At 37.7% G+C, this 25,686-nt stretch overlaps 2 protein-coding genes across 8 annotated transcripts in view; one reads left to right on the top strand and one right to left on the bottom strand.

Moving 5' to 3' along the window:
* Nucleotides 1-25,686, top strand: part of cep89 (centrosomal protein 89) — a 55,481-nt gene that overhangs the window by 19,213 nt on the left and 10,582 nt on the right. For 6 of the 7 annotated variants that reach the window (XM_005447720.4, XM_005447724.4, XM_025907987.1 and 3 more), the window contains exon 17: nt 25,072-25,220. In XM_005447720.4, the coding sequence (XP_005447777.1) occupies nt 25,072-25,220 (149 nt within the window). Of the gene's footprint in view, nt 1-11,741; nt 12,157-25,071; nt 25,221-25,686 lie in introns of those variants that run through there. The other variant, XM_025907989.1, reaches the window with a different exon arrangement.
* On the bottom strand, nt 4,627-25,076 carry zgc:165481 (E3 ubiquitin-protein ligase RNF182). The gene is made up of 2 exons (XM_019360937.2): nt 24,932-25,076; nt 4,627-7,381 (listed from the first exon to the last, which is right to left on the bottom strand). Exons 1-2 carry the CDS (start codon nt 24,993-24,995, stop codon nt 6,636-6,638), a joined length of 810 nt encoding a protein of 269 aa, XP_019216482.1. The 5' UTR covers nt 24,996-25,076; the 3' UTR covers nt 4,627-6,635.

Genomic DNA, 25,686 nt, shown 5'->3' with positions numbered 1-25,686 from the left:
TTCCTGATAGTAAAACAAAAACAAAATATCTGACATAAAGGTGGACTTAAAGGTTTGTAGTGGTTTCACAAAAGCATTATGGCTTAGGAATTGTCTTCAACACAATTTTAAAATGAAATAAAAACCAAGGTAAAGTCTTGATAGAGTATCAGCACTTCTTGTTTGGCCACTACCTGCTGCAAGAATAGCCCGAACACACATTGGTACTGATTCTGAAAGTCTCTGAAACTCTGCTGGATGAATGGAACATTATTCCTCCAAAATGTTTTGATAGTGGTAAAGAAAGGTTTCTAACATCAACAAAACTTCAAACCCAAACCATCCCAGCAAAATGTCCCCACCTCACTACAGACCAACATCCCTTTTAGTGTAGGGTTAAAGAGTCTTGGTTTTTACCTTGTATTTGTCACACATCACGTTGTTGTAAGCCAACCATAACGTAATATGGTCGGCATGTGCGTCATCACATAGTATTATATAAAGAGAGCATACACATAATTTAATTAAGCTGAGTTTATAGATTAATTAAACGAGTCACTGAGTGTTTACATTCTCTTATTTGCTCTGTGAGTCACAGGTATGTTGCCTTTCTGTAACCTGTCCTCTTCTCCCTTCTGTACCAAACGCCTGGATTGTACAGGAAAAAACATACAAACCCACTTCAGACTGGTGTATCCCAGTTCACATTTCTGAGGACATTCACACCAGCTAGAGCAGATAAATATCCCTGTGTTGTCTTTTTTATTTCTCACCTAATCAGCGTTTAAAGTATTTAGAGTTTACTTAAGCAAAATATGATGCAATGGTAGGTTAACATCAGTGGTTGCTGTTTTTACTCATTTCCATTCATAACACGACTGCATACATGTTATTGTTCTTGTTGGTACTGCACTACTTACATCATTCTTTTATTTTTCAAAAGCCTCAATTGTGGAGAAATTAAATAATGGAAATAATTAGTGTGAGCTTAGCCTGTTACAGTAAATAATGCATCATCACAAATAGCCAGTTACTCAGTTTCACAATATAAAATACCATGAAAGGAGGGAGGTAGGGAAATACATAATCTAAAAGTATGTTAAGAAAAATATTATGCTTCTGTTATATTTTAACTGAAATATTTGAATAAAAACAGCAATTATGATAATTGCTGTTTGTGTACTTTACTGTTTCACAGAAAAAAAGTGCACTCATTGCTCCACTTTCAGGTGTACAGCAGTTAGTTATTAGTTAGTTAAGTTATTTAAGTTATGCCAGTAATGACTGTCAGATGTTTCCTGTTTTGCATTTTTTTGTTTGTTTGTAGCACACAGAAGTGTAGTGGCTATCCAGTCTGTTTTTCTCAGGCTTTTCTTCAGTTGAAAATGCATTCAGTGGCTCTATAGGGCTTACACATAAAGACCTGGAAACCTGACGAGGACAAAAAAAGACACCTGTTTGATAAGGAGGAATAACAGTCACTGGGAATGATAGCAGATGAAATTGATCTATTTAGCACAGCATTGTGGAAAATTTTATAGAAAAAAACCAACAGGGCAGGTCCTTCTACAGAGAAAAACTGCAGCTGATAACAGAAAAATCCTGAGAGCTGTAAAAAAAAAAACCCAACCCTTAACCATCACTGATATCACCACCAGTTTGAGGGTGGATAACATCACAATCTGCAGCTCAAAGAAGACTTACTGTAGTGGAATTACAGAGATTCATACCTCTTATATACCAAGGCAAGACTGGAATTATGCATGTTTGGATCAAATGTTCAATAAACTAATGAAACCAAAATTTTTCAAAGTGAAGGTGAAAGATAGACTGAAGAATATATGTGATTCAAACCTCATTAAATATGAAGGAACTAATAAAATGTTATGGGCATGTTCTGTGTGGCAGTAAAACAGGGATGGGCAATTCATTTTTAACAAGCTGAACTCAGTTCTGCTTAGTATTAATTTGATCTCTTTATAAGCTTGTTGGTGAAGTCCTCCACGACAGTCCCAGTTTCTCCTGTGGACCCTTGGGAAAATTAATTGTCCATCCCTGCTATAATAGAATCATTTCAGAAGTATACACAAACATTTACTTTGGCTATGCATGAAGCAATTCCCCTGTCTCATTTAACAGGCCTTTCAAAAAATACAGTGACCCTAAGCACATTGCCTGTGCAGCCAAAGCTTTATCAGTAACAGCCGAGCCAGTCACCAGATTTAAAGCCTGTTGAGTCTTTTTTTTTCTCGCTGAAAAGAAGATTGAAGGAAGAAATCCCCAGTAACAAAGATCAGCTGAAACCTGCTAATTTGAAGCCCCAAGATGATAATAAAGCTTTTGTCATGTCAGTGGTCTGCAGACTTCGTATTCTTCAAAGAGCTATGAAGATTTATGACTGTTATTTCTGAAATGAGATAAAATTAGAAAAAAGCATCTGCATATGAAAAGCATGAAAAAAGACTTAAATGCTAGTTTATACCCCACTCATATTTTGGCTTCAAATTCAATTTAAATAGCAAAAAGTTTTTATTTTTGTTAATTAAAAAACAAAAATGAGTAAATGGAATAGTAAATGATAGTCTGATAAATTCCTGATCGTTAGATAGATAGAAATTTCAAAGCCATCAAAGGGGTAAAAACCCACTAATGTTAAAATGACCTGATAAATCAAACCTTTGAAGTTGTCTAGGCCACATGATAACAGGATTTGGTGCACATAAACAAGTCAGAAGTTTTTGGGATTGGAAAACATTGAGGGCAAATCTAGGCAAACATTTGTAACAGCAGAAAAGTATACAAAAACAGCAATAGGGAAGTAAGCTTTTTCACTCTTTGTGAGAATGAATGAATGAAGTTTATCCTAAGGAAAGATTAGATCTGAGTGTTGAATTACCAGGCAGTATCGAACCTTTAGTACCTGACCTCAACCCAGGCAACTCTGCATTATGTTGTCACATAAAACCTAAACATGACTTAATGTAATTCACTCTTCAGAAGGTATGAAGAGTCTACAAAAGGCTTTTTTAAATGAAAGGCATCAAAAAGGAATTGTGAAGGTTATTCTTGCCCCCTTATCTTTACACCTGCTAAAGTCCTTTTTGTTCTTTCTCTCATTGCAGCTTATGTGGACTTGCTCTAAAAGCTCAGTTACTTAAATAGATGATAACTGATTGAGATCAGAGGTTTTCTATCACAGGTTCAGTTTTAATACAAACGTGAAATACTAGCAGATACTAACAGTTGCTTTCTTTTTAATGCCCAGCTCTTGCTCTTGGTGATTACTGTCAGCCTGCGGTGATTGTAATATGTGTTGCCACCTAATGAGTTGAAAAAATCAGGATTGTGCATTAAGTGTGTGCTATAAAGAGAAACAGATTGTGACTACATTATTCATATGTAATTAAAATTCATGCTCCTCCATCTCCTGGATACACCTGAAAATGTTAAATATTTTAGTGAGTGCATGTATAAATATAGCCAGGTCACAGGTTTGACCCATTCTGCTGCTTGACGTCAGTGTGGGACGACTTTTTTCCGCTTTAATATTCTCCTCCACTGTTTAATATTCTCCTCCACTTTTTCCCCCATCATCGCATTTATGTGAACATTTACAGAAGTGATTGCTCTAAATAATAGGATCACATAGGATATTTATTTGTTCTACCCTCCTGGTGTGTTGACCTTTGACCCTTCTCCTTCTTTGTGCTTACTGTTCAAGAATGGCCTGAGTGAATCAATTTGGCTAATTGTGTTTGACAGCTGAAAACCAGAAACCACCGACTATGCTAATTAGTACCATTTTCAAAGCAAGAGAAACGGTTGCTAAGGAAAATAATGACAGTGAGCTCATTGAATTACCCACACAGAGTTTTGTCATACTCAAGGCTGTCCTATATTTGGACCAATTTCATATTTGTCTTTTCAGATGTAAGGAAGGAGACTGGGTTTTTTTTTTTTAATGGAAGCTGTCACTCAACTCAGGAAGATGAAAGGCAGGGTCCTTTAGATGTTGTATTGTACAACAAGCAGGACAAACACTTGACTGACACGAGGTCTTTGTAACAGATCTTACTAAATAGAGCAAAAATAATAACTCTGTTCTTCTTTTCTGACCTGCTGCTGATATCTGTCATAACTAATATCTCTTCTAAGAATTGTTTCTTCTTCTTATGTCTGTTCAGATCATTTTTCCTCATCAAGTCTAAGCTCATTGTGGCGTATTTACTGTGTATCTTTGGTGAAAATAATATTGCACAATAGTATGCCACTAAAAATGAAAGATCTTTGTCAAAGTAGAAATCTATATTTCTCAGTTGCCATTATTCAAAAAAGAATGAAATTGTTATCCTTTTTTCTTATCCTCACACCTGGCAGTAATGTTGAGTCTCATCAAGCTTTGGAAGGTTTGGAGATAATCATGTCAAAAACTGAGTTTAGAGTCTGTAGAAATCATCTAAAGATTAAAAATCCCACTTCTACGAACACAGCTGTGTTTTGTGAAATCACATATAAGCTCTTGCCTTTATGATTTTATTGGTTTGACGGCATCTTGTATCTCTAAGCTTAAAAAGACTGACTATGCAAAAATCTCACAAAAATCAGACAGGAGGTAGCAGGAGGGAAAGTATGCACACGAGAAACCTGTAGAAGAAAATAGTTCCATTTATTTCATTGCCTAGTAGCGTCTGTACTCGGTAGCATAGAGCTAAGCTGCTGTCACTGTATCATAAGCAGAAATACAGGAAATCATAAAAGATAAAATGTACAGCAACAGATAGAGCAGCTGACAAAGGAAATCCAAGAAATAAAAATATAGAGCCCAAATGACAGAAAATCATCAGGACATACAGAATAGAGAAAAAGTTTATCACTCAAATGAATTGTAAATGCTACATCTGCGTTTTGATGAAATGTACCATTACCCGACTTCAGTCATTGGATATATGAAAAATAATAGTTCTAGGCCCCTCAGTTATCAACATTTTAACAGAAAAAACTCTAAATGTTCTCCGAAGAGTAAAATAAAGCCTACTTTTGAATTCAACAAAGGTCGTACTATACTCTCCTGCTCATGAACTTTGTTTGATTTTGTTTGATTTACAGAATGAAATGCCCCATTAAAGCAATTAAATGGTAAAACTATTTTAACTGGTTCTGGAAATGTCAGGCACTGCTGGATAAAATTAAGAGAAATTTCTGCTACAACAAAACAAAGCTTTAAGGGAAATTTCTTTCTGCAACACAAAGGAAAAGACTTGATCAAAAATAGCATTTAAAATTCTGGACTTTTCTTCTTTCTTTCTTTCTTACTTTCTTTTTTATAAAACTGAATTAAAACACAATTTGTTGAGTCAGTATTTCCAGGTGACACATGTAGGAAGAGCCTTTTTTTTAAACATGCAGCAGACAATTAAGACAGCTGTTGCAAAACGTGCAAATTTGGCTTCTACCACGACACTCATCTTACCATAAATAGTATCTTTGAGCAAAACAAGCTCGTTACCTGTACCAAAAAATCAAGAATAGCAGAGTTGCTAAAGCCAAAGGACAAACTGAGTGGAAGATGTGTTGTTTGACAGTAAGTATCAAAAAACCTGAGGTATGAGCCTAGTTTATGCCTCACATGCACTGTCACAGTAGCCCGAATGGAGTGAAAGCTAGAGGTGCAGAAATGCATATTCACTAACAGCAAGAACCTCGTCACACCTCTGCCTGTGTGCTACTTGTGTAACAGATAAATTATGGCCAAGTCACAGGTTTTCATTAGTGTTTTGTATTTTGTCATGGCAAAAAACATGCTTTGCATGCAGATAGTTTTTTTCAAAAGTGAGGAAAGCTGAGAAATCGAGCCAGATGGATAACATACAGAAAATGTCAAGTCACTGTGTTTGCAGTTCTCACATTATGACCTGTCCTTCACACTCACTTTGAGGAACAGTGTTTCAAGTAGGATATTAAACTGTTGTAACAAAAATGCACGATCAGCAGGCTCATCAGCAGACTAGTTCATAATAAACCATAGATAACCACAGACCTAAATCACACCCAATTTATTTTCTTTTTGTTGTTGGCAGCTGTCAATTGCAGTAATTAAAACGAGTTTGAAAAACGAGTAAATAAACAGACCTTTCTTGTAAGCCATTATAATGCTTTGAAAACTGTATTCACATTTCATATCAGTTCACATAATCCCAAATTTAATTTAAAAAGGTTTGCATCCCGGATTTCTGTACATAAACAATGTTGATAATTGAGGGCACAGGACTCCTGTCAGTGTTGTTATTATGCAAGTCGAGGGTTAAAGGTTTGTTGTCAAATGCTATGTTAGACTAGGTCAACACACAACACATAACAAATAAAGGTCACAAAAATACATCACAGAAAAGTCGGTATAGGCTGCTGACAGACCATGCCAGTGGCTCTGTTTCTCTTGACCAAGCTGGTGTCTCCGTTGAAGCAGTACGTCTAACAAAAGCACAGCACATCACTGAAAACTGACTTATTTTGTCTCACTGGCCTTTTATTTGCATGAAGGTAACTGACTGCTCAGCTTGTTATGCCTGTGCAGGAGAGGATATCATCTTTACCTGGAGGCCTCTACTCCCACAGGCTGACTCTTTCCTATCCTAGGACAACCGGTTTTCAGGATCCCATCATCCTCTGGAAGAGCAGTCACACATGCCTTGACAAAGGCACTGGCAGAATCCATAGACCAGGCAAACTGTCAGGCTTGATGGCACTAAGCTAACACATACAATGCCCAGAGTCACTCTCTGAATCACCAGCAAGTAGATTCCAAGAGGAAGTGAGCCAAAGTATAAGAAACCCAGAAGCCAGACCAGGATGCGTGGGACATGATTACAGAACTTGGACAAGGCATCCTGATCTGCTGGCCCATTAGAGCCTATAGATACTGAGTCCAGGCTTTGCTCAGCATAAACATCTGAGCTGCCATTTTGGCTTGGAGAGTGTTGTGAGTCCCTCTGCACCTCCATTATAGTGATTACCAGGCAGTTGGATGAGTCACGAGATGGGCTGGAGGAGGAGAAACTCTTTGGAGTCAAGACCACCTCCCTGTTTTGGTCGGAGTTCCAGGATTTGTCCCGCATCACCAAGTGGGACATGATGTTAACATCATCAGGCAGGGCTGAAATCTCCTGCTCAGTGATCTCAGTTTGGTGTCGGCAAAAGGGGCAGGAGATGCAGCCTGCACTGTCAGCAATATCCAGGATTTTAATGAGACAACGGCCGCAGACCCGGTGAAGGCAGTCCAGGATTTTAGGCTTCCGGTGGTGGACATTGTAACGCTGATAACAGATTTTACACTCTAACTCCTCCGGAGGAGGACTTTCCTTCTCCTCAAACTCAGTCTGAGGACAGCTCATCTTCAAGTCATGTTCTAGGGAAACATATAGAGACAGGGTGAAACAAAAACAGAACATCACATGTGACTTTAACTAGTATGCAAAGGAAGTAATTTGGATTTAGAAGGGACAAAAAACCAGAGCATGTTTGTCATTACAGTGTCTTGCATCTCTCTGCCCAGCAGGAAAAGGTCAAAACTCCTCTCTGACTGCTTTGACTCTGTGTACCTTCTGGTGATGAAAGATTTATGAAATGGGAGTTGAATCAGGGTATTATACTAGTGCCCTTTTGTGGCAAAGTAAGAGCCAGTAGTGCTATTGATAATCAGGGAGAGATGGTACAGGGAGCTGCTCCCTGAACATTTTTCATTGATTCATTATCTTTATGTAATGTTGATGCAGTTCTTAAAATAAATGACCAGCCCGTGAACCAAAGGTTTGATTGTTACTTAAATTATTATTTTTTATCTATTTATTCATTATCCATTGGATTATATAAAGTCCTTCTTTGCATTTAATTTAGTCAGTTAGGGCATGGGATAGTAGAGCATTGTCATTCATTGAAAGACTCTCATTGTGCTCCCTGAACAAACTGATTTCTTTTATTGGGCATTAAATGTGTTTGCTGAGTTAGTCATCAGGGCATTCGTTTTCGTAACCGTTTATTGAGTGCAGGGTCATGGTGGGGATAATGCCTATCACAGCTGTCATAGGGAGGGGTATAGGGTACACCCAGGTCACCAGTTCATCACAGTGCTTCCAGAGAGAGACAGACAATCACACATTCACCCTCACATCCAGCCAGTTTAGAATCACCAAAGACACGTATGTTACCTAACATACGTGTCTTTAGACTGTGGGAGAAAACTAGATCACGCAGAGGAAACCCACACAGGCACATGGAAAACAGGCAGAAAGGCCCAGCCAACCATGAACATTCAAAAACCAGCAAGTTAATCATGACTTGAATTTATTCTTTTACTGAACATGATGGCCATTATTGGCTATGATAAACTGTAATTTTTAACCAGTCTAACTATATGTCAGGATGTTTGCATTTACCCAAAGGTGCTTCATTACTGTCATACTAGACAGAAGTTTTACAGTCTTACAATTTCCATCCCCACAAAGATTTACCAGCAGCACCTAGCTATATAAGTCATAATTGTCATGTACCTACAAAAATTCCCTCTGAAGACATATGAGGAAGGCTTGAGACCCCACACTCCATGGACTTTGCTCCAGACCTTTATTTAGGAGGACCCCTCTTTGTAGCTGCATACTCCACTGTTGCTGTTCCTGATCATGTTACAAGATATTCCTGATTCATGGTTCAGAATATTTGTAAACAATTTTAATTTTAAATTGAAATCTGTGCGTGTCCAACAAAATTGATAACTCATTTTTAACCATCCATCAATCCATACGGCCCTCCTTTCCGAAGAAAAAAGGGTTGTAACATTGTATAAAATGTAGGTAAAAAAATAATGCCCTGATTTGCAAATCAACCAGACCATGTATTTAATTCTTTATAATATTAAGATGACCAATACTGAAGCTTAGATTTAAAAAAATATATATATATATACTCATAATTTAGAGAGCTTTTAATGATTTCCATAACAGAGACTTTTGCTCTTGTTTACATTATACACACCATGCAAACCTTTTTTGGTAATAGGTTGTAAGCCCTGAAAACAATGCAAACATGGCATGATAAGGAACTTACTGACCATTGCTCTGATTGTTAATTCAGCATATACTGATGCAACTGGAAATGATACCGAAGGACTGTTGTAATCTAATTCCACAGACATTGAGCTGTGATACAAAAACTACTGAACATCACTTCCAGTTGTTACTGTCACATTTGTTTTTGCATATTACAAAAAACATTCGAGTCGTGATGAGGTTTCTGGTAACTCATCTACAGAGACTCGGCCTGAAACACTTCTTATTTTTAGCAAAGTGAAACTACCACTCTGTGGATTTCTTTGAATGTCCCTGAGGGTTGAGAAATATGTGTGATCATACAAAAGAGACTAAATACTTAGCAGGAGGTCTGTCGTTTCTGAAGCACATAAATATCAAAATCATTTTATCCATACTCTGTATATGTTCTGTATATTAAAACTGGATAAGGTAAGAAATTCTCAATATCAGACATAGGATTTTTTTATAGGTTTCCCTTGCTTCTGCAGATTTAGAACAGCATTATTTTTTTATGCTCTGTTCTCTTGAAATTTAGCCTCGAGAAGAAGATGAAATATGAAACTCAGTTTTCTTCAGGTAAAGAAATAATCAGTAGCTCTTTTAACTGTCTAATTTTCCATTTTTTCAATTTTCCTTTCATATCTGGATATGCCTGCATGACACTGCTTGTGTGTGTGTGCGTGTGTGCACAGAAGTCCACAGTTTAGGTTGGTTTCACTGTCAGTTGTGCCAAGAGCAACTGACAGCAAAGGGGCTAATGAGCAGATACTGTGTCTGCAGCCAAATCAACAGACCTAATACTAATACTTAATACTGTGCATAAACTCATGCACCCATGATGTTATGTCAAATAATATGTAAAGATGTTGTTCTTAGTTAGCTATAGGCTATGACACATAGTGCTCAGCTAGTAGATTTAAGGTTTTGGGAATATTTCTCTTGCCTCTAGCATACAAAAGTAAAGTGGTTTCGATGAGGCTACACATCCATTCTCTTACAAAATCAACCTTTTTTTAAAGTCTTGAATTCTTGGTACTAGGATTTGTGCCACGGCCACACAACTTAAATGCCACGTTGAGGCCAGACACAGTTGCTGTATAAGGTGTAGTAACACACTGACATTTTTCATCCTTTTTAGAAAAGTGCTTGAGATTGTCCTCTGGGACATCACTTCTGATAGGTATTTGTCCTTGAGGGGCACTTCATTACAGGTAGTGCCCTCACCTGAAAATACCACAGATCACGCTGTGCTTCCTCCATGCTGTGTTTTTTGCACAGCATCTTCTTGGAGCCTACATCATGGCTACATTTCCCTAAAGACCGTTGGTTCATATGATGAATTTTAATACACTTTTTCTTCTTAGCCTATGAGCTATGGTGAGTGACATGTATAAACTGAAAGACAAGGTAAAGCTGGTTACTTAACATGCTGCCTCTTGCATGTACTGTAAGAATAACTGTGGAAAATACTCTAACCTCAATATTCTGCAAAAGTGCGTATGTGAAAATTGATTAGGTACCAACTAATCAATGGGATATAATCAGTTTAATCAGTACTGTTTCACCGTCTTTCAGAATGAAAGATGTGTAACTTTCTCTAAATGTGGCAGTTAGCATAGGAAACAGCAGTGTCTGGAAATGATAGTCCAGTCTTTGTTCAGCTCTAAGTTTATTTAGTTCAATTCAAATTAAATCAGTGAGGTTTAGAAAGGTTACGAAAGGTTTAGTAAAACCTCAGAAATTGCTTTTGAGAGCCATAGCACAGTTCATTCCTCTTGATACTGCTTACTTTACTTCTGTATGTGGACATTAACAAGTCCCCCTCCCATCATGAAAATGTTATATAAAGAAAGGCCAGTCTTTCACTCATTCATGACCATGAAATATAGATTGAATAGGTGGATTTTGCACTGGCAATTGCCCAATAGTACTCTCTGTGACTTACTGACTGTTAAATATTTAAGCCTGTCTGTTGAGTTAAAAAGCCTTCTGAAACATGTCAGAAAGACGGAGACGCTCTTGCTAGATCAATCATGTAAGCAGAAACTGCCTGATTTTTCCCAAAAGTCCCCCCCAAAAAAAGGTTGTAAAGAGGGGGATCGATGCTCATAACTCATGAAAGAGCCCAGTTATGTTTGCAAAAAGAATTTGAATGTTAGGATTATAATTTTTTTAAGCATCCTAGAGAGCTTACATTGTAAACAAACTTTCAACTGTTTTCCCCAGAAAGCATGTATTACTAAGACCTAACAAACCATTAACAGTCATTAACCGTTTTCAATGCTTGAAACATTAACGACATTATTCACATCAGTGTTTTCTTCTTTTGCAATCATTGTACTACCTTAGTACTTTTAATGGCAAATTACCACTACTCCCTGTCATTATGGCTGTTTACTGCCAGAAATTTGTATCCATTTTGGAGATATATTTTATGTCACACTTTCAAATCCACTATATGAACTTACAGCCACCATAATATGTATGTTAAACATTTCTGGAAAAAAAAATTGCTTTTGTTGGTCGAGCTGTGGTTTAATTGAAATAATTCGCTGAGTGTGTTGTTGTCAGGTTCCTGGTCTGTAAGGAGAATATCCCTACTTTATGTGCTAAGCTATTAATCACCACAGCCTTCATCACCATCTTGCACTCTGCAATATTGCGTATCTCATCACTTTGCAGTCCAACCAGATGAATTGTCCAGAGCCATCCAGCGGTGCTGTCATCTGGAGCAACACACATTTGCATTGATCTATTCTGGTCCAAGACCTGCCAGGTTTTTCTTTCTGTATGTGCTGTCAGATTCTCTTCATTTCAAGTGTATTGTTTTCAACTAATAGAAGACAGGGTATGCATGTGTTATTGCATTCAATTAAAGCTAAATTATGAGCTTAGTTGGTGATATTAGACTTGTCTCAGTTTTTACAGAAACAGGACATAGATTTTGTTGTAGTCTATGCAGAAAGCATGTCTTCTGATACATGCTGCAAATACAGAAACACTGCCGGCTAAAGTCAGCTAGCGTTGTTCACGTGGTGAAAATGCTACTGTGATCTCTCTCCTAATGAGAAACTGCTTCATAATGTGGATGCTGTTGCAAAATGATCAAGCAGGTGACGTTGTTGTTAATAGTCACTGTGAACAGAGTGATGGTAAAAAAAAATAATAAAAGGTACCCTTTGGATAAGTTTAGTTACTTGAGGTTAGATAGCAGGGCAAATTAGTGCTCATATTGAAGAGATTCAAAAAATAAAGAGTTTCTTCTTCTTCTTTTTAGCCATAGTGTCAGTCTAAAATAAATCAACCACTCTTGCCTACTGTAGTAGTTAAATTTCATGACTAAATATAGAAAAATCACACCTTAGTCATTGTGACTGAGTAGTTCATTCACTGGGATCTAATTGCACTTTACTGTGGAGAGTCACTCTTTTTATATCAGAATTTTGAGATAGTGTAAATAGTCTTATATTAATTAGGGAGGCTGCTGTTTACCCAGAAACATGCTTTGATATGTCCCTGAGTAAGGTATTGTAGGCCAGATTACTAACCACTTCATAGACATATGTTATTCAATGTGTAGTTCAAGAGGAAGCGTAACATGTGAGAGAAAGTAACCTGTCTTGAATTCTTGGCACTGTCATTGAGGACCTTATATGTTGCCCAAAGTAAACAAATGTACTCATACAGGTGTCAAGCATTGATGGGGTTCCTTTTACTGTTGTAGACTGTTGAATGGGTATACCTGCCCTACAACCCTTAGAATTCATTTAACTAAAGAGAAAGCCTTTAATACACACTGGTTAAAAGATGCAATTGATAATAGAAACAAAAGGCTAGTGAATGAGCAACAAAAGCATGATTCAAGTTAAGGGCAATATTAGCTAATAGTAGAAATGAAAATGACAGACTTTTATGCTGCCAGCAAATATTCTTTAGCCTTCACATGTACATCAGCAGGCACTGGGTTTCTTAACATTGAAGTCGACTTCACATTTAAGCATCTGTTGGACTGTGCGTGAGCCAGTTACTGTGTGTGAGCCAGTCTACCGTTCTGGCGCATTTTTACTGAATAATTAGGCCCTTATTGAGTCAGAAGGTAATTTCACACATGAAATTACAGCCATTTTGGTTTACCAAGAAAAATGCTAGAATCAGTCATTTCAGCATGAGACCCATAACAACATGCACACTATGGCCTCTTTTGTCTTTTTGTTTGTGCAGAGAAGATATGCTTTTTTTCAGTATTACACTGGGTTTTAAAACACTGGACCACTTTCTGTCTCCCATTTCCTTAACAAAGTGTTCTTATAACCTTGATAAACACGCCTGGCTTTGGATCCTGCATTCATGGTGTTTAGTGGCTCATCCTGAGATTTCACACAAGCCAGTAACAAGTCCATCTTTTTAATAGCAAAAAATGCTTTGAGGAACACGTTTCATCACATAATGGAAAAGACTTCAGCAAGATAAAAGCAAAGTCTAAGCTGTGTTATCACAGCTACAGTACAGACGTCTTTGAAACACTGAGCTCTAGACGCTTTGACCTGCGCCTTCACACCCAGAGTTATGCAGGTCAATACTTTACATGGATCCTGACAAAACCAGATCAAACGCAGTTTACCTGCATTTATAGCACTAGTATTCAAAAAAAAGTTGTAATTGTATATTAAACATACTGCATTTATTTTGTAAATCTTGAAAAGACGTGTTATATTTAAAATAGAACATAAAAAGCATATTAAATCTTGACAACCCTATTAAAAATGTAACTGTACTAAGAATACCATTTGCATTTGTTTTTCACTGACAGGTACTTCTTGGTTACCAGTTAGGGTTTTAATTATGTACAGTCTGACTTTGTCCAATTTCATTGAAGACATCAGATTTTACCTTAGGTTTCTTGCCATATTCAAAACATTCTGTAAAATACGTAGCAAGATTTTCATAGACAGACTTGCAGGATGTGCAAGATATCCTGCAAAAAAGACCTTAATGTATGTTGCTTTCCTAAAGTCTGCTGCTAGACACAGAAATGTTGTCCAGTGGCTTCTGATACTCCCTTAGTTTACAGCAAGTGGACCATTTGCCCTCACCTTCCTGTGTCATTATTCTCCTGTCCCCCACCTTCTTCATTTCACTGTGGATTGTTGATGATAGCTTTGACCTTTATTGTCAGAATATCCGCTTGGTGATGCTTGTCTGAATTATGCCATTGATCCAAAGGATTATGGCCATGCTGCTGCCAGAGCTTTCATGCTTGTTTATAACAATTAGGTGGGAAAATCAAAAAAAAGGCAAACTTTCTTTGATTTTTTTAAAACATTGAAAGCATTAACAGTTCTATGTGTTCTTTTGCCTGTGGTAATAAATTGTACCACAGCTTTATACGTACAATATATTCTAGTGATTCTAGTCAATTCTAACAAGGTACTTTTGAAGATTTTCTCTTCTTGGGAGTTCTTAAATACTGATAAATTATCATTACTCCTTGTGTGGTTGGTGTCAAATCAGCAGCCACCATATAAATATCTGATTGAGTCTAATGAATACAGAAACAAGACTTAGAACATAGTAACACTACTACAAACCATTTTAACCTGCTATATTACCAGTTGTAGCCTCCAAAGTCTGCAAATTGTCTTTTAAGTTATTTAAACTGGCATTCAGGCATTTTCTTTTATATGCAGCTGAGGCAATGACAAAATTGTGTCTCTAAAATAAGACATCTGGCACAAATAGTATTCTGTTAGGAACAGTTGTCAAAGTGTATTTCATCACAAGCAGTAATTATGTATGGATGGGAATGTGGCTCAGGTCTCCAAGCTCACTGCCATCTTGTGCAGTTACACAGGAGAATGTAACTGTAGAGAAGAACATAGAGTATAACCCACTTATGCTATAATCTGTACCTAAGATAGTACTAACAAAATAAGTAAACAGGGATTTAACAAAACACAAGGAAGCTGGTTACAAAGTTTTCAAAAAACTGAAGTTACCAAACAAGTTGTATGCTGTACATATGAAACTACAGGAAACTGCATGGTGGCACATTTAAACATGTAACACATGTGGCATCTCTTACAGTTACTGAAGAAAGAAAAAAGGGATTTATGCTTCAGAATGAAGTCAAGCAACTGATTTGTAGAACAGCTCTGAAAGTAACCTGTGGATTATTGTACGAGCATTACCATTAGCATTTAGGTTTGAACAGTTTTATTCCTGATAACAGAACTGTCACTGTGATTGACTTTACTAGATAATATTAACAGACTTCTGGCCTCTGGTTCATGCTGTTATACGATTTTTAAAAGGGAAAGTAAAAATAATCTAGCCGTCCAGGGAGGTTTAGCCCCAATAGCATTTTATCATAGCACAGCATTTGGACATAACCTTTGTGACAACAAATCCATTTTACTGGAAGAAGTCAGCACAGTGTCATGGTCCTGGGTCCTTGACCTACTTTGAATTCCTGTTTATTGTTTAATGTTCCATTTGGTTCTTAGTTTGTTTATTGTTCATATTTGAGTTTCATCTTCCTTTATATCTTTAGCCTTTAGTTCTTTAGTTCAGTTCCTGTTTTTTGTTGTAATTTTTTTTCTTTTGCTTTAGTATCCTGGTTAGAGTTTATTTAGTATAACTCAATGTGTTCCTTTTATTAGGCTTTCCGCCTGTCTTTCTTCATAGAGTTTAACCCTTGTATGGTGTTCGGGTCTGTGAGACCCATGCCATTTAGAGGCCGTTGCCCCTTTAGGCAGTATATACCATCAAAACCTGCAAAATATGGTATAAGGATATGTACACTTGATTAGAACTGATTTTATTTTTTTTATAACATTTTATTGACAAAAAACGAGAAGCACATTAATTCATAAATGTGATCGAACAAAGGTAAAAGGAAAAAATTAACCATGTTTGCTGTTCACATGGCTCGTAATTGGGATAAAGTAAACATCTGTTGAGTAATTTAACATAAAATTGTTTGATAGTGTTAATTGGAAAGCCAAAACTCTAGCGGGGCCACCAGACCCATGAACACTGGCTGAGTAACAAAAATACGAACACCATACAAGGGTTAAGGGTGTTAGGGTCTTATGTCTGTGTGTAGTCAGTCACTTCATGTTTCACGTCTGTAGTCAGTGTTGTTGTGTGTTCTTCCTGGGCTTCTTGAATTTTTTTAGATTTCCTTTTTTTTCTCTCTCGTTTTTTTGCATTTAACAGTAAACCAAATAAACTGCTCACTCTGTTTTTGTTTTTTGTCTCGGTATGCCTTGTATTTGGGTTGTAATCTGCTGCACTCGACAACATTTTGACTCCTAGGGTTTGTCATTCTGTCCTGTAGTCCAGTTTCCGAGTCAGCCATAATTGCCAGCAAGTAGAAACTATTCAATAATATTCATTCTAAGGTGATGGCCTAGGTTTTACCTGGGCAAGTTTACGTTTACATGTGGTGTTTGTGTATTCATCCTGTTTTCATGTAGGTTTTATGTGGCAATTGGCATTTAACTTCAGAATTTTAAATCCACAAATGAAACAAATCAGTGTAGTTTTAAAGAAACTTTTAAAAACTATAAAGCCGCTAACAACTATATGTTTGTATATTTATATTTTTATATATTTATGTTTATATAGTTATTTATCAGTGCTCTATGGTTCACTGGAACTACTTCACACTTGGCAAAGTGGTTATCAATGGTAATCTGAGTTTCTGTGGAGGTTAAAGCAGTGCAAGGACATTGTGTAAGGTCAACCTCTATGGCTGCCATCCCAGGAATAAATCTTGCTCTGAATCTGATGAACATTGCAAAATGATTCTATGGTCAGATGAGACCCACATAAATTTGCTTGGCTCAGATGGGGTCCAGCATGTTTGCTGTGATGGTGAATGTTGTGTACCAAGGCAGCATAGTGTGATGATTTAGAGCTGCAATACCAAAGGTGCTGGGGCTTTTCACACCACAGAGGCCTGTAAATATAATTAAATGCTACCAGTCTACAGAAATCTGACTGAAGAGGGATAACAATCCAAGGCATTCCACCATAATTGCACAAGAATTTCTAAAGACAAATATAGTCTAGATGTTTCCTTACTAATCCACTGCAAAAATCCTTTGGGGTATTTTAAAGTGAAGGTTTTCTTGCATTGCATAGAGCAGCACCATCCCTCCAGCAAAGAGCAACTGAAAAAAGTTCATACATTGAGGCCTGTACTGTCAATATAGTTCAGTCAAGACCACTATAGTCAAAGGAAAACTAATTCCATCAACGTTTATGTATATTGATATATATATGGCAGTATGGTTCTTTTCTGAGACCTTCCCACCTTTCCTTGTGCACACATGGAAATTCAGAACACCACAGGCATCAGTGACAACAAATCTAACTATTGATTAAGTTAGAAGCAGCATGAAATAAAGCTGCTGTGCTGCAAAGTTTTACAGATCTGCAGCAGCTATGTGAACTTAATAAGAACTTCATTGGCTTCCTGTTAAATCCAGAACTGAATTCAAAATCCTGCTCCTCACATACAAGGTCTTAAATAATCAGGCCCCATCTTATCTTAATGACCTTGTAGTACCATATCACCCTATTAGAGCACTTCGCTCTCGCACTGCAGGCCTACTTGTTGTTCCTAAAGTATTTAAAAGTAGAATGGGAGGGAGAGCCTTCAGTTTTCAGGCCCCTCTTCTGTGGAACCAGCTTCCAGTTTGGATTCGGGAGACAGACACTATCTCTACTTTCAAGATTAGGCTTAAAACTTTCCTTTTTGCTAAAGCATATAGTTAGGGCTGGACCAGGTGACCCTGAATCCTCCCTTAGTTATGCTGCAATAGACGTAGGCTGCCGGGGGATTCCCATGATGCATTGAGTTTTTCCTTTCCAGTCACCTTTATCACTCACTATGTATTAATAGACCTCTCTGCATCGAATCATATCTGTTATTAATCTCTGTCTCTCTTCCACAGCATGTCTTTCATCCTGTTTTCCTTCTCTCACCCCAACCGGTCGCAGCAGATGGCCCCGCCCCTCCCTGAGCCTGGTTCTGCCGGAGGTTTCTTCCTGTTAAAAGGGAGTTTTTCCTTCCCACTGTCACCAAAGCGCTTGCTCATAGGGGGTCATATGATTGTTGGGTTTTTCTCTGTACCTACGAAGCGCCTTGAGGCGACCTTTGTTGTGATTTGGCGCTATATAAATAAAATTGAATTGAATAATGCACCCTAATAGAAGATTTACCAAATAGCCTAGGAGGATATTAGTTGAGTCATCAACTGAGATCAGCAAGGATGGGTTTGCACAGTTTAATACTTTGATACTTTAAATACTCAATACTTTTATTTTTATGATTGATTCATTTAACATAATAACACTGGTCAAAAAAACGGATTAAAATGCAATTAAAATGTATAGTAATATATTTTGAACCATCTGACTTTCAAGTGATATTGCTTAGGAGTGCACTTATAGCTCACAGAATTTTGCTTCACTGCATGTCTTTACCATTTAAAGGAGTACTAACCATTCACTTTGTATAGTATATTACATTTATTTCAGTATTTCCCATCAAGATGCACTGAGATGGATGAGGAGTTTGGTCATCTGATCACGCAGAATGCTCTGTATGGATCTTCATTACATCTGCTGGTGTTTTCTTTGCTAATGACAGAAGACAACCAATTTGAGCTGAAAAGGTCAATTTGTTTACTTAAGCAGTGATGCTTTGTAACTGGTTGGGTGGAATTATTGCTGAATTGAATTTAAGTAGCATTTGATTTTGTGATTTAATGGATTTAATTAAAGGGCAAGATGTTGTTATTGAAATTTTAAGGTGTTAATGAAAATAACATTGAGTTGGCACATGAAAAGAAAGGAGGGTGTACTCAGAAGCCTTTAACAGTGTTGCTTGCTGCAGCACAGATTGTATTTCAGCACAAGGGAGAACGTATGGCAGCGCAGATACATGGTTGGCTTTGACCAGGTGGTAAGACTAAAAGGATGAACTTTAGCTAGTTTTTAATGGGTACAAACAAAACAACTAGTGATGGGCATTCTAGAGAATCAGTACATGGCCTTGGCTGCTCAAGCTGGAAGTTATTGTTTTCAAACTCACATGAAAAGTTGTTTAACCTGAGCTGAAATGTATATTTAGTGATTTCAAGCATGATCGCTAAGCACACCATTTAACAGCAGCTTCTGTTCTCATCTTAGAGAAACAAAATAGTCCAATGCTAGCTTGCAAACAAGGCTCAGAGTGATAGCAAATCGAATCTCGTTCTCTGCATTCTGCACAATGTGCTCCATGATCATTGTGCTATTCCTTCAACCCCTCTGTGACCATCTCCCGCGGGAAATGTCTGACTGTCCATCGGTCATGCTGATCAGCAGTATCCAGCTATATGGGATGCGCTCCTGACTGGCCAGCAAAATAGGTTATTTCAAAATGGAAGAACACCTGGCCACATTGATCCGACAACATGTTATTAGACTGATTAAAGTGGACAGTCAGCGATCTGATCTTACACACCAGGTTACAATAACAGTTAATGTAATTCATATTTATGTTGGGGCTGTTTGTTGTAATTTAATGTGGGGTTAAGGTATTGTTATGCAAAAGTCCTTCTACAGAGTAGAGCTCTTTATGCCATTCTTTCAATTAATCCATTCTTTTGAGATTTTCAGGAGTTAATCCATTTCTTTCTCAATGTCGGAATGGTAATAAAATAAATCATTTGCTAGCCCAAACCGCCCTCACCCCAACTCTAATCTGTCTTAATAAATTATACTTAGAGAAACCTATGTGAAGAAAATATACTGGATTTTTTTTTTGTATTTTTGTTGTTACTGTGTGGAGAAGGTCAGCAGCCCCTGGGATACAGCTAGAATGGGGGCTATATTGGCTTTGTGTTGCTCAGCTCAGCTTGTTGTGAGGGCTAAATGTCACCAGTTCAGCTGGGCTGATGGCTGACTCCCCGGAGAGTTGGAGACATTTTGATTTGACAACATATAATACCGATTCCATTCATCACTGAGCTCAGCTGGGAATTAGCATGCCAGCTGGGCAGAGACCGAGGCCATATTCAAGGCTGAGACTCCTAAATGGTTAAGCGGCCAGCATGTGAGGAGGCAAGACAAGAGTCAGATAAGTTTCAGATTAATATTTAGCTTCTGCTTGTCATGTGGGGCTTTGGAGCCACCCTGCTGAGTGAAGGTCGGTGCCCTGCTGCTTTTGTGCTCTCAACATTTGGTGAATACATCTTGAATATTTCTGGCATGTTCTGCTTTTTATCAAACATGTTTGCATGTGTTTGACTTCTCTCTGAGTGTGCACTATTACACCCCGTGGACTCCACGCCTTTGTTTTTCTATTTTCTTTTATAAACTAAGACCAATACAAGAATGCATAAAAAATGTGTTATGTTATTTATTTTGGTTGTCTTAGGACATAATGACAGTTTTAGTCAATGCATCTTAAGTCAGCTCGTTTATTGGTCATTTTTCATTGGGGTTTAATTAGGCTCTTTGTGGTTTTCAAGACATTAAGAGAAGATTTATTTTTTATGAGTGTGTTTGTAAAGAGGAACCTGTTGTTTTTTTTTTTGTTTGTTTTTAGAATTTGTCATTCCTGGTCCATGAGAAGTAAAGCAAAATAGGCTGTCCCTTTGTCAGAGCATTAAATACATCACACAACTACAGGGTGGTGGATGATGACATATGCTACCCCTTAATAACCACATAGATGTTCTCCTGCAGAGAGCAGTCACCTTTGTTGGATTAAGTGGGAGATGTGGCCTATGGTTATATTACAGGTGAAGCCTGTGTAAAATTGAACAGACAGGCTACACATACGTAATAATCTTCATTTATTTTGTTTTAGCTACATTTAGATTGTTATTATTAATTATGCTTCATCTCTGTGGTTGTATATTCCAAAGCACTGTTAGTCATTCTTACATTGTTCTTTTTCTTTCTCTTGCTATTACAAAAAACACAATCACAGCCACATACATAGACTGCACTTAAAACTCACTCTCTTTGCTTATAAGGTGTTAGTAAATAAAACACTATTTGCAATCTGTGGCCTCTTGTATACACACCTTTATAGGATCAGAGCAGCCTTTTCAGTGCATCCTGCAGATAACAAGTCTAACAGATACAGTGAAGCTGTTTGAGTGAAAAACACCTGTGAAACTTTAGAGTTGCTCAACGGGTAATGCACTAAATATATGGATTCCTTAAAACTACCATTGTGTGCATGCCAAAGAGAAAAATGAACCAAAACGTGCAAATGTTTAATGTGCAAGAGTTGCTGTCATCTGAACATAACTGTTTTGCATTGAAACACCAAGGCTGGTATCCCACAATAAACAATTATTGTTGTCACAGTGTAATTATGGCTGGCTTATCATAGTGAACCAATCTTAATAAGAAAACCAAAATGATTTAGATTTGGTTTTATAACAACCCTGAATTGGAATCACTGAAGCAGACGCCTGCCTGGATGGATGGATTATAACATGTTTATCTTGGTAAGGCAAAAGTGTCTTCAATTAAATAAGACACGATTTGTCCTAAGATTCAAGTTTTAAATCAGTTGCCTGTAAAGTTATATATTTTGGTTCTACTTGCAGTATAGTATGACAGACTTCTGATGAGAATTCTGTCAACTGTATGATCAGAGAAAATATAAAAGCTTATATTGGGTTTAATGTTGCCAGTGTACATCCATAAAATTAAATTAATATATGTGTCCATTTCAGTGTAGAATTCTGGATAATTAATCTTTTTTCTAAACATGAAAAATATATGTTTCATGTTAACTCTGATGCAGGGAATTATTTCAGTTCATGTTCAAGATAATGTTATATATGTATGCATTTTTTCTATACATATAATATGCTATTGATGGTTTTCATTTTCTTGTATGTTGACTTGATTTTCCCTTAACAATTTTTGGTATGTTGAAAAAAAATGATAAAAAATGAATTGATCGTAAAAGACGTACTATCCAGAGCATTAGTGCGTGGAACCAGACCTTTCAGCAGCTACACTTACACCTATATTGTACATCTTGAAGAAGGTAATATAGTAGTGCCACGCGTACATTTTCCAAGCTTTCAGAAAGTTGAAATGACATGTGCTATCCTTGCATTGTTCTCATCCTCATGACTGTTGCTGCATGCCTAAAGTGACAGTACATCGACCGGTGCAAGCCGAGCTTTGGTGTTGCTTCAACATGGCATGCACCTCCTGACTTTTGTAACCTTGTGTGGGTGCCATGGCAGGTACTGCTGGGTTTTTATAGGCGTATGATTCCGTCAGTTTTTACTGACAGTTGATATATCAGTGCAGAACCTCAGAGATTCATAGATTATACAGAGGCCAGTTTGAAAAAATTTGACTTACTGGAAAAAATTATTTGTTTCGATTTTAGCTTCTTGTCCTCCTGTAAAAGCACTGATATGGGGGTTTTGTCTCCGTGGCGACACCTGTTGTTCAAGAGACTACCATAGCGAGTATTTGCACATACGGTGCTGGTATAAATGGTACAGAGCTATGGCGACGTTACTGTTGGCATGCAACTCGACCAATGCAACTGCTATAATGGGCACTTTAGGAGTAGACAATGTAGCCTTGAAATTATGTCCCAATATATCGAGGAAACTTGTGATAATATCATAAATAAATGAAAAAATAAATACTAAACAAGGTTACATCGATGTGTGCAGCTTGCGGGCAGCAGCGTTTCTTAGTGCAAACGAAACAAAGGGCTTTGTTTTCCAGTGAACTGCTGTCACTAATGACAGACTACTTAATTCAAAGTCTGAATTTGTTTCCACCCAGAATTATAGTGAAATAATGGCGGCATAGTATTACACATTTGACATTAACAGAGCGCAAGTCAAATGTAAGCACAAGGTAGCCTAAGTAGTGATTTGCTTTTAAATTTGAACATAAAGTTAACACTTAACCTTGTAGCTCTTCCAGAGCCTGCACCATTGTGTCATATTAAAAAAAATGAAATGCTGTATGTTGTTGGTTCAAGCATTTAACCAGCTGCTTAAAGCCCTCCTTTCACACCATTTAACCACATCAAGGATCAGTGAAACATAGTTTTTATTTCCACTTTTAGAGAAAATAGTTTTCTTGCATATTTTGCAAAGTACTGTGCTTTGTTGGTGGTAACTGGCGGCTGACGCTGCCCTCGTTCTCAGACATGTCTGGGCTTGAATCGTTGTTGTGTATGCTAGCAAATGTAAATGCATAGCATCACTTTATCACTGATGTTGTGATATGACGCTGCATGCCATATAAAAATCGATATTGGTATTATCACAGGCAGTATGATAAGGTATAGTACTAGTTCACATATGTGTTACAGGTACATAATTAACACGGCCAATAATCATGTCACAACAAGCTGTTGCTTTCTGTTAATTTTATTTTAATTTCTTGTTTGTTTTGTCACAGATTTAAGCTCTGGTCATAATGTAGTATGAACTCATTATGGGTTAAAATAAATAGAGGGATTATTAGTCACATTTAATAAAAAAGAATCACATTGCTTCACCTATTTATCTGTCAGGACATTTTTTAGCTGGAGCAAAAAATAGTTTCTTATTTTAAATTTCTTGGAAATGACAAAACTGTGTGCCACATGCATATAAAATTATTGCATTACAGCAAAGCTGTCCATGGAATTCCAACACTTATTTAACAGGTGGTTCATTCATACTTTTGCTGTGACAAGACCACAGTTATTAAGGTGAGAAAAGCTACTTTGCACTTTGCTTTCATCCTAAACCTATTTTTTTCATGTGAGGACTACTTATTACACACAAATTCTGCTTTCTCACTGATTATGATTGCGAGCCTAAGGAAAAAGCATTTAACATCTGGTGTTGCTTCTCTGAAAACATTTGAAGAGAGGCGTTATTTGAAGGAGTTTGTAGGTATTTTCACTTCTGCCTCAGTCTACAATAACCAGAAGTTTGGGTCAAAACATGATTTGGGTGAATGCCTCATGTTTGGATAATTGTAACCCAACAGTCTTCTAATCGGGTATCGTAATTGCTAGATTTGAAAGGAAATCGTGTAAAGATTAGAGACATAGCCTTGTGGATAGAAAAATGAGCATCAAATTCAACACCAGTATTCAAACATTAAGCAGTTTGCTTAACTGCCTCTGTGAAGAATGTCTTATAATCAAATTCAGGCAAGCCAGTTATTTAGTAAGCAATTAATATGTAAAGTAAAAGAGTAAAAGAAGCATGTTTGTTTTACTCTTTCCCAAGCAGACATTGTAATTTTCCCCATGCACACACACACAAATACACAGGCTGAGAGATGGCTACTACCCCCACACACACACTGTCTGTCCTTACTCAGACCTTGTTTTCCTCAGTTCTGAGTTGTCTCTGACTGCAGTGCCCAGAACAGCAGCATGTGTTATAGCTACTGTCATTGTGTCTTTTTGTGCATCTGTATTTTTCTCTGCCACACAGTTTTTCTTATAGTCATTTCTTATAGGTGTCTTTTTGGCACTATTACTTTATCAGAGGTAAAGCAGTGCACAGTAGAAAAAAACCCCTCACCTGTTTCCACTTGTAGGAGTGTGTGTGCTGCACTACGAGCAGTTGTTATGAACTGTCAGCAGCCTAACAGCTGCTCATCTGTAGACACAATGGCTGAAGTATAACTTTATAACAAACTGCTATTTCCTGGACACAGACATACACAGACACGAAGACAAGTACACGCCCACCAGACAAATAAACACCACATCCAGTAGAAGTACAGAGGGATTCACACCATCCTTTCCACAAAATCTACTAATCTGTGTGTGTGCGTGTTTGTGTGCTGTTGTTGTTGTTTCTCACCTTGTCCCAGTGTGTGAGACTCCCCCTCCTCCACTCCACTTGTCTCTGCTGCGCTGTCCTTCATGTAAATCCACCCCTCTCATAGCAACACTCCACATTTCATTCCTCCGTGTCTGTGTGCTGCTAATGTGTATGTGCAGGTGTACCGGAGCCAGGCGTCAACCAGACTGGCAGCGTTGGAGGAGGCGGTGGAGGGGAGGACAGTGTCTTACCAGAGGGAGATCCTTCACCTGCAGATGCTGCTGAGAGAAAGACAGGAGGCAGAGGAGAAACTGCTGCAGTCCAAACGGTAGGAGGGGTGCGAGGAGAAGGGAGAGAGAGAGAGCGAGAGAGAGCGAGAGGGGGAGGAGGAGAAATGTTAGAAGGCAAGAGGGCAGGAAAAGGGAGGAGGAAAGGGAGAGAATGCATGAATGGGAGGAGAAGGAGGAGGACGAGGAGGAGGAAAAGATGATTTGTGTGTATCTGTGGTTTGGAAAAAAGAGTGAGGACAGGGAGAGGCATAAGTGTGTATGTAGGTGCTCGTAGAGGCAGAAGAGGAAGACGTGTGTAGGCAAACAGATCACTTTTAAGTTTTTCAAGTATTCACATAGCCTAGGCTATAAAAAAGAAGGAACTGCCATACAGAAATGTGAAGGATTTTCTTTGAGTTTATTTAGCAGTTACATCAACAGGTTTATTCCTCAGCTGTGAAATTCTTTGTTCAATACATATTCCTCCTAACTCAGTCCTAAAATATTAAACTGAAGGTGCTAAAA

Source organism: Oreochromis niloticus, linkage group LG1 (assembly GCF_001858045.2).
Source record: "Oreochromis niloticus isolate F11D_XX linkage group LG1, O_niloticus_UMD_NMBU, whole genome shotgun sequence".
NCBI classification, from domain to species: Eukaryota; Metazoa; Chordata; class Actinopteri; order Cichliformes; family Cichlidae; genus Oreochromis; species Oreochromis niloticus.
Note: the sequence above shows the minus strand (reverse complement) of the source record. Positions and strands in the feature narration are given on the sequence as shown.

Excerpts from the sequence above, each read along its gene's own strand:
- zgc:165481 (XM_019360937.2), bottom strand. The coding sequence starts at position 24,995 with ATGAAGGACAGCGCAGCAGAGACAAGTGGAGTGGAGGAGGGGGAGTCT. Across the intron at positions 7,382-24,931 it reads GTCTCACACACTGGGACAAG|AACATGACTTGAAGATGAGC; the intron begins GTGAGAAACAAC and ends ATGTTTCCCTAG.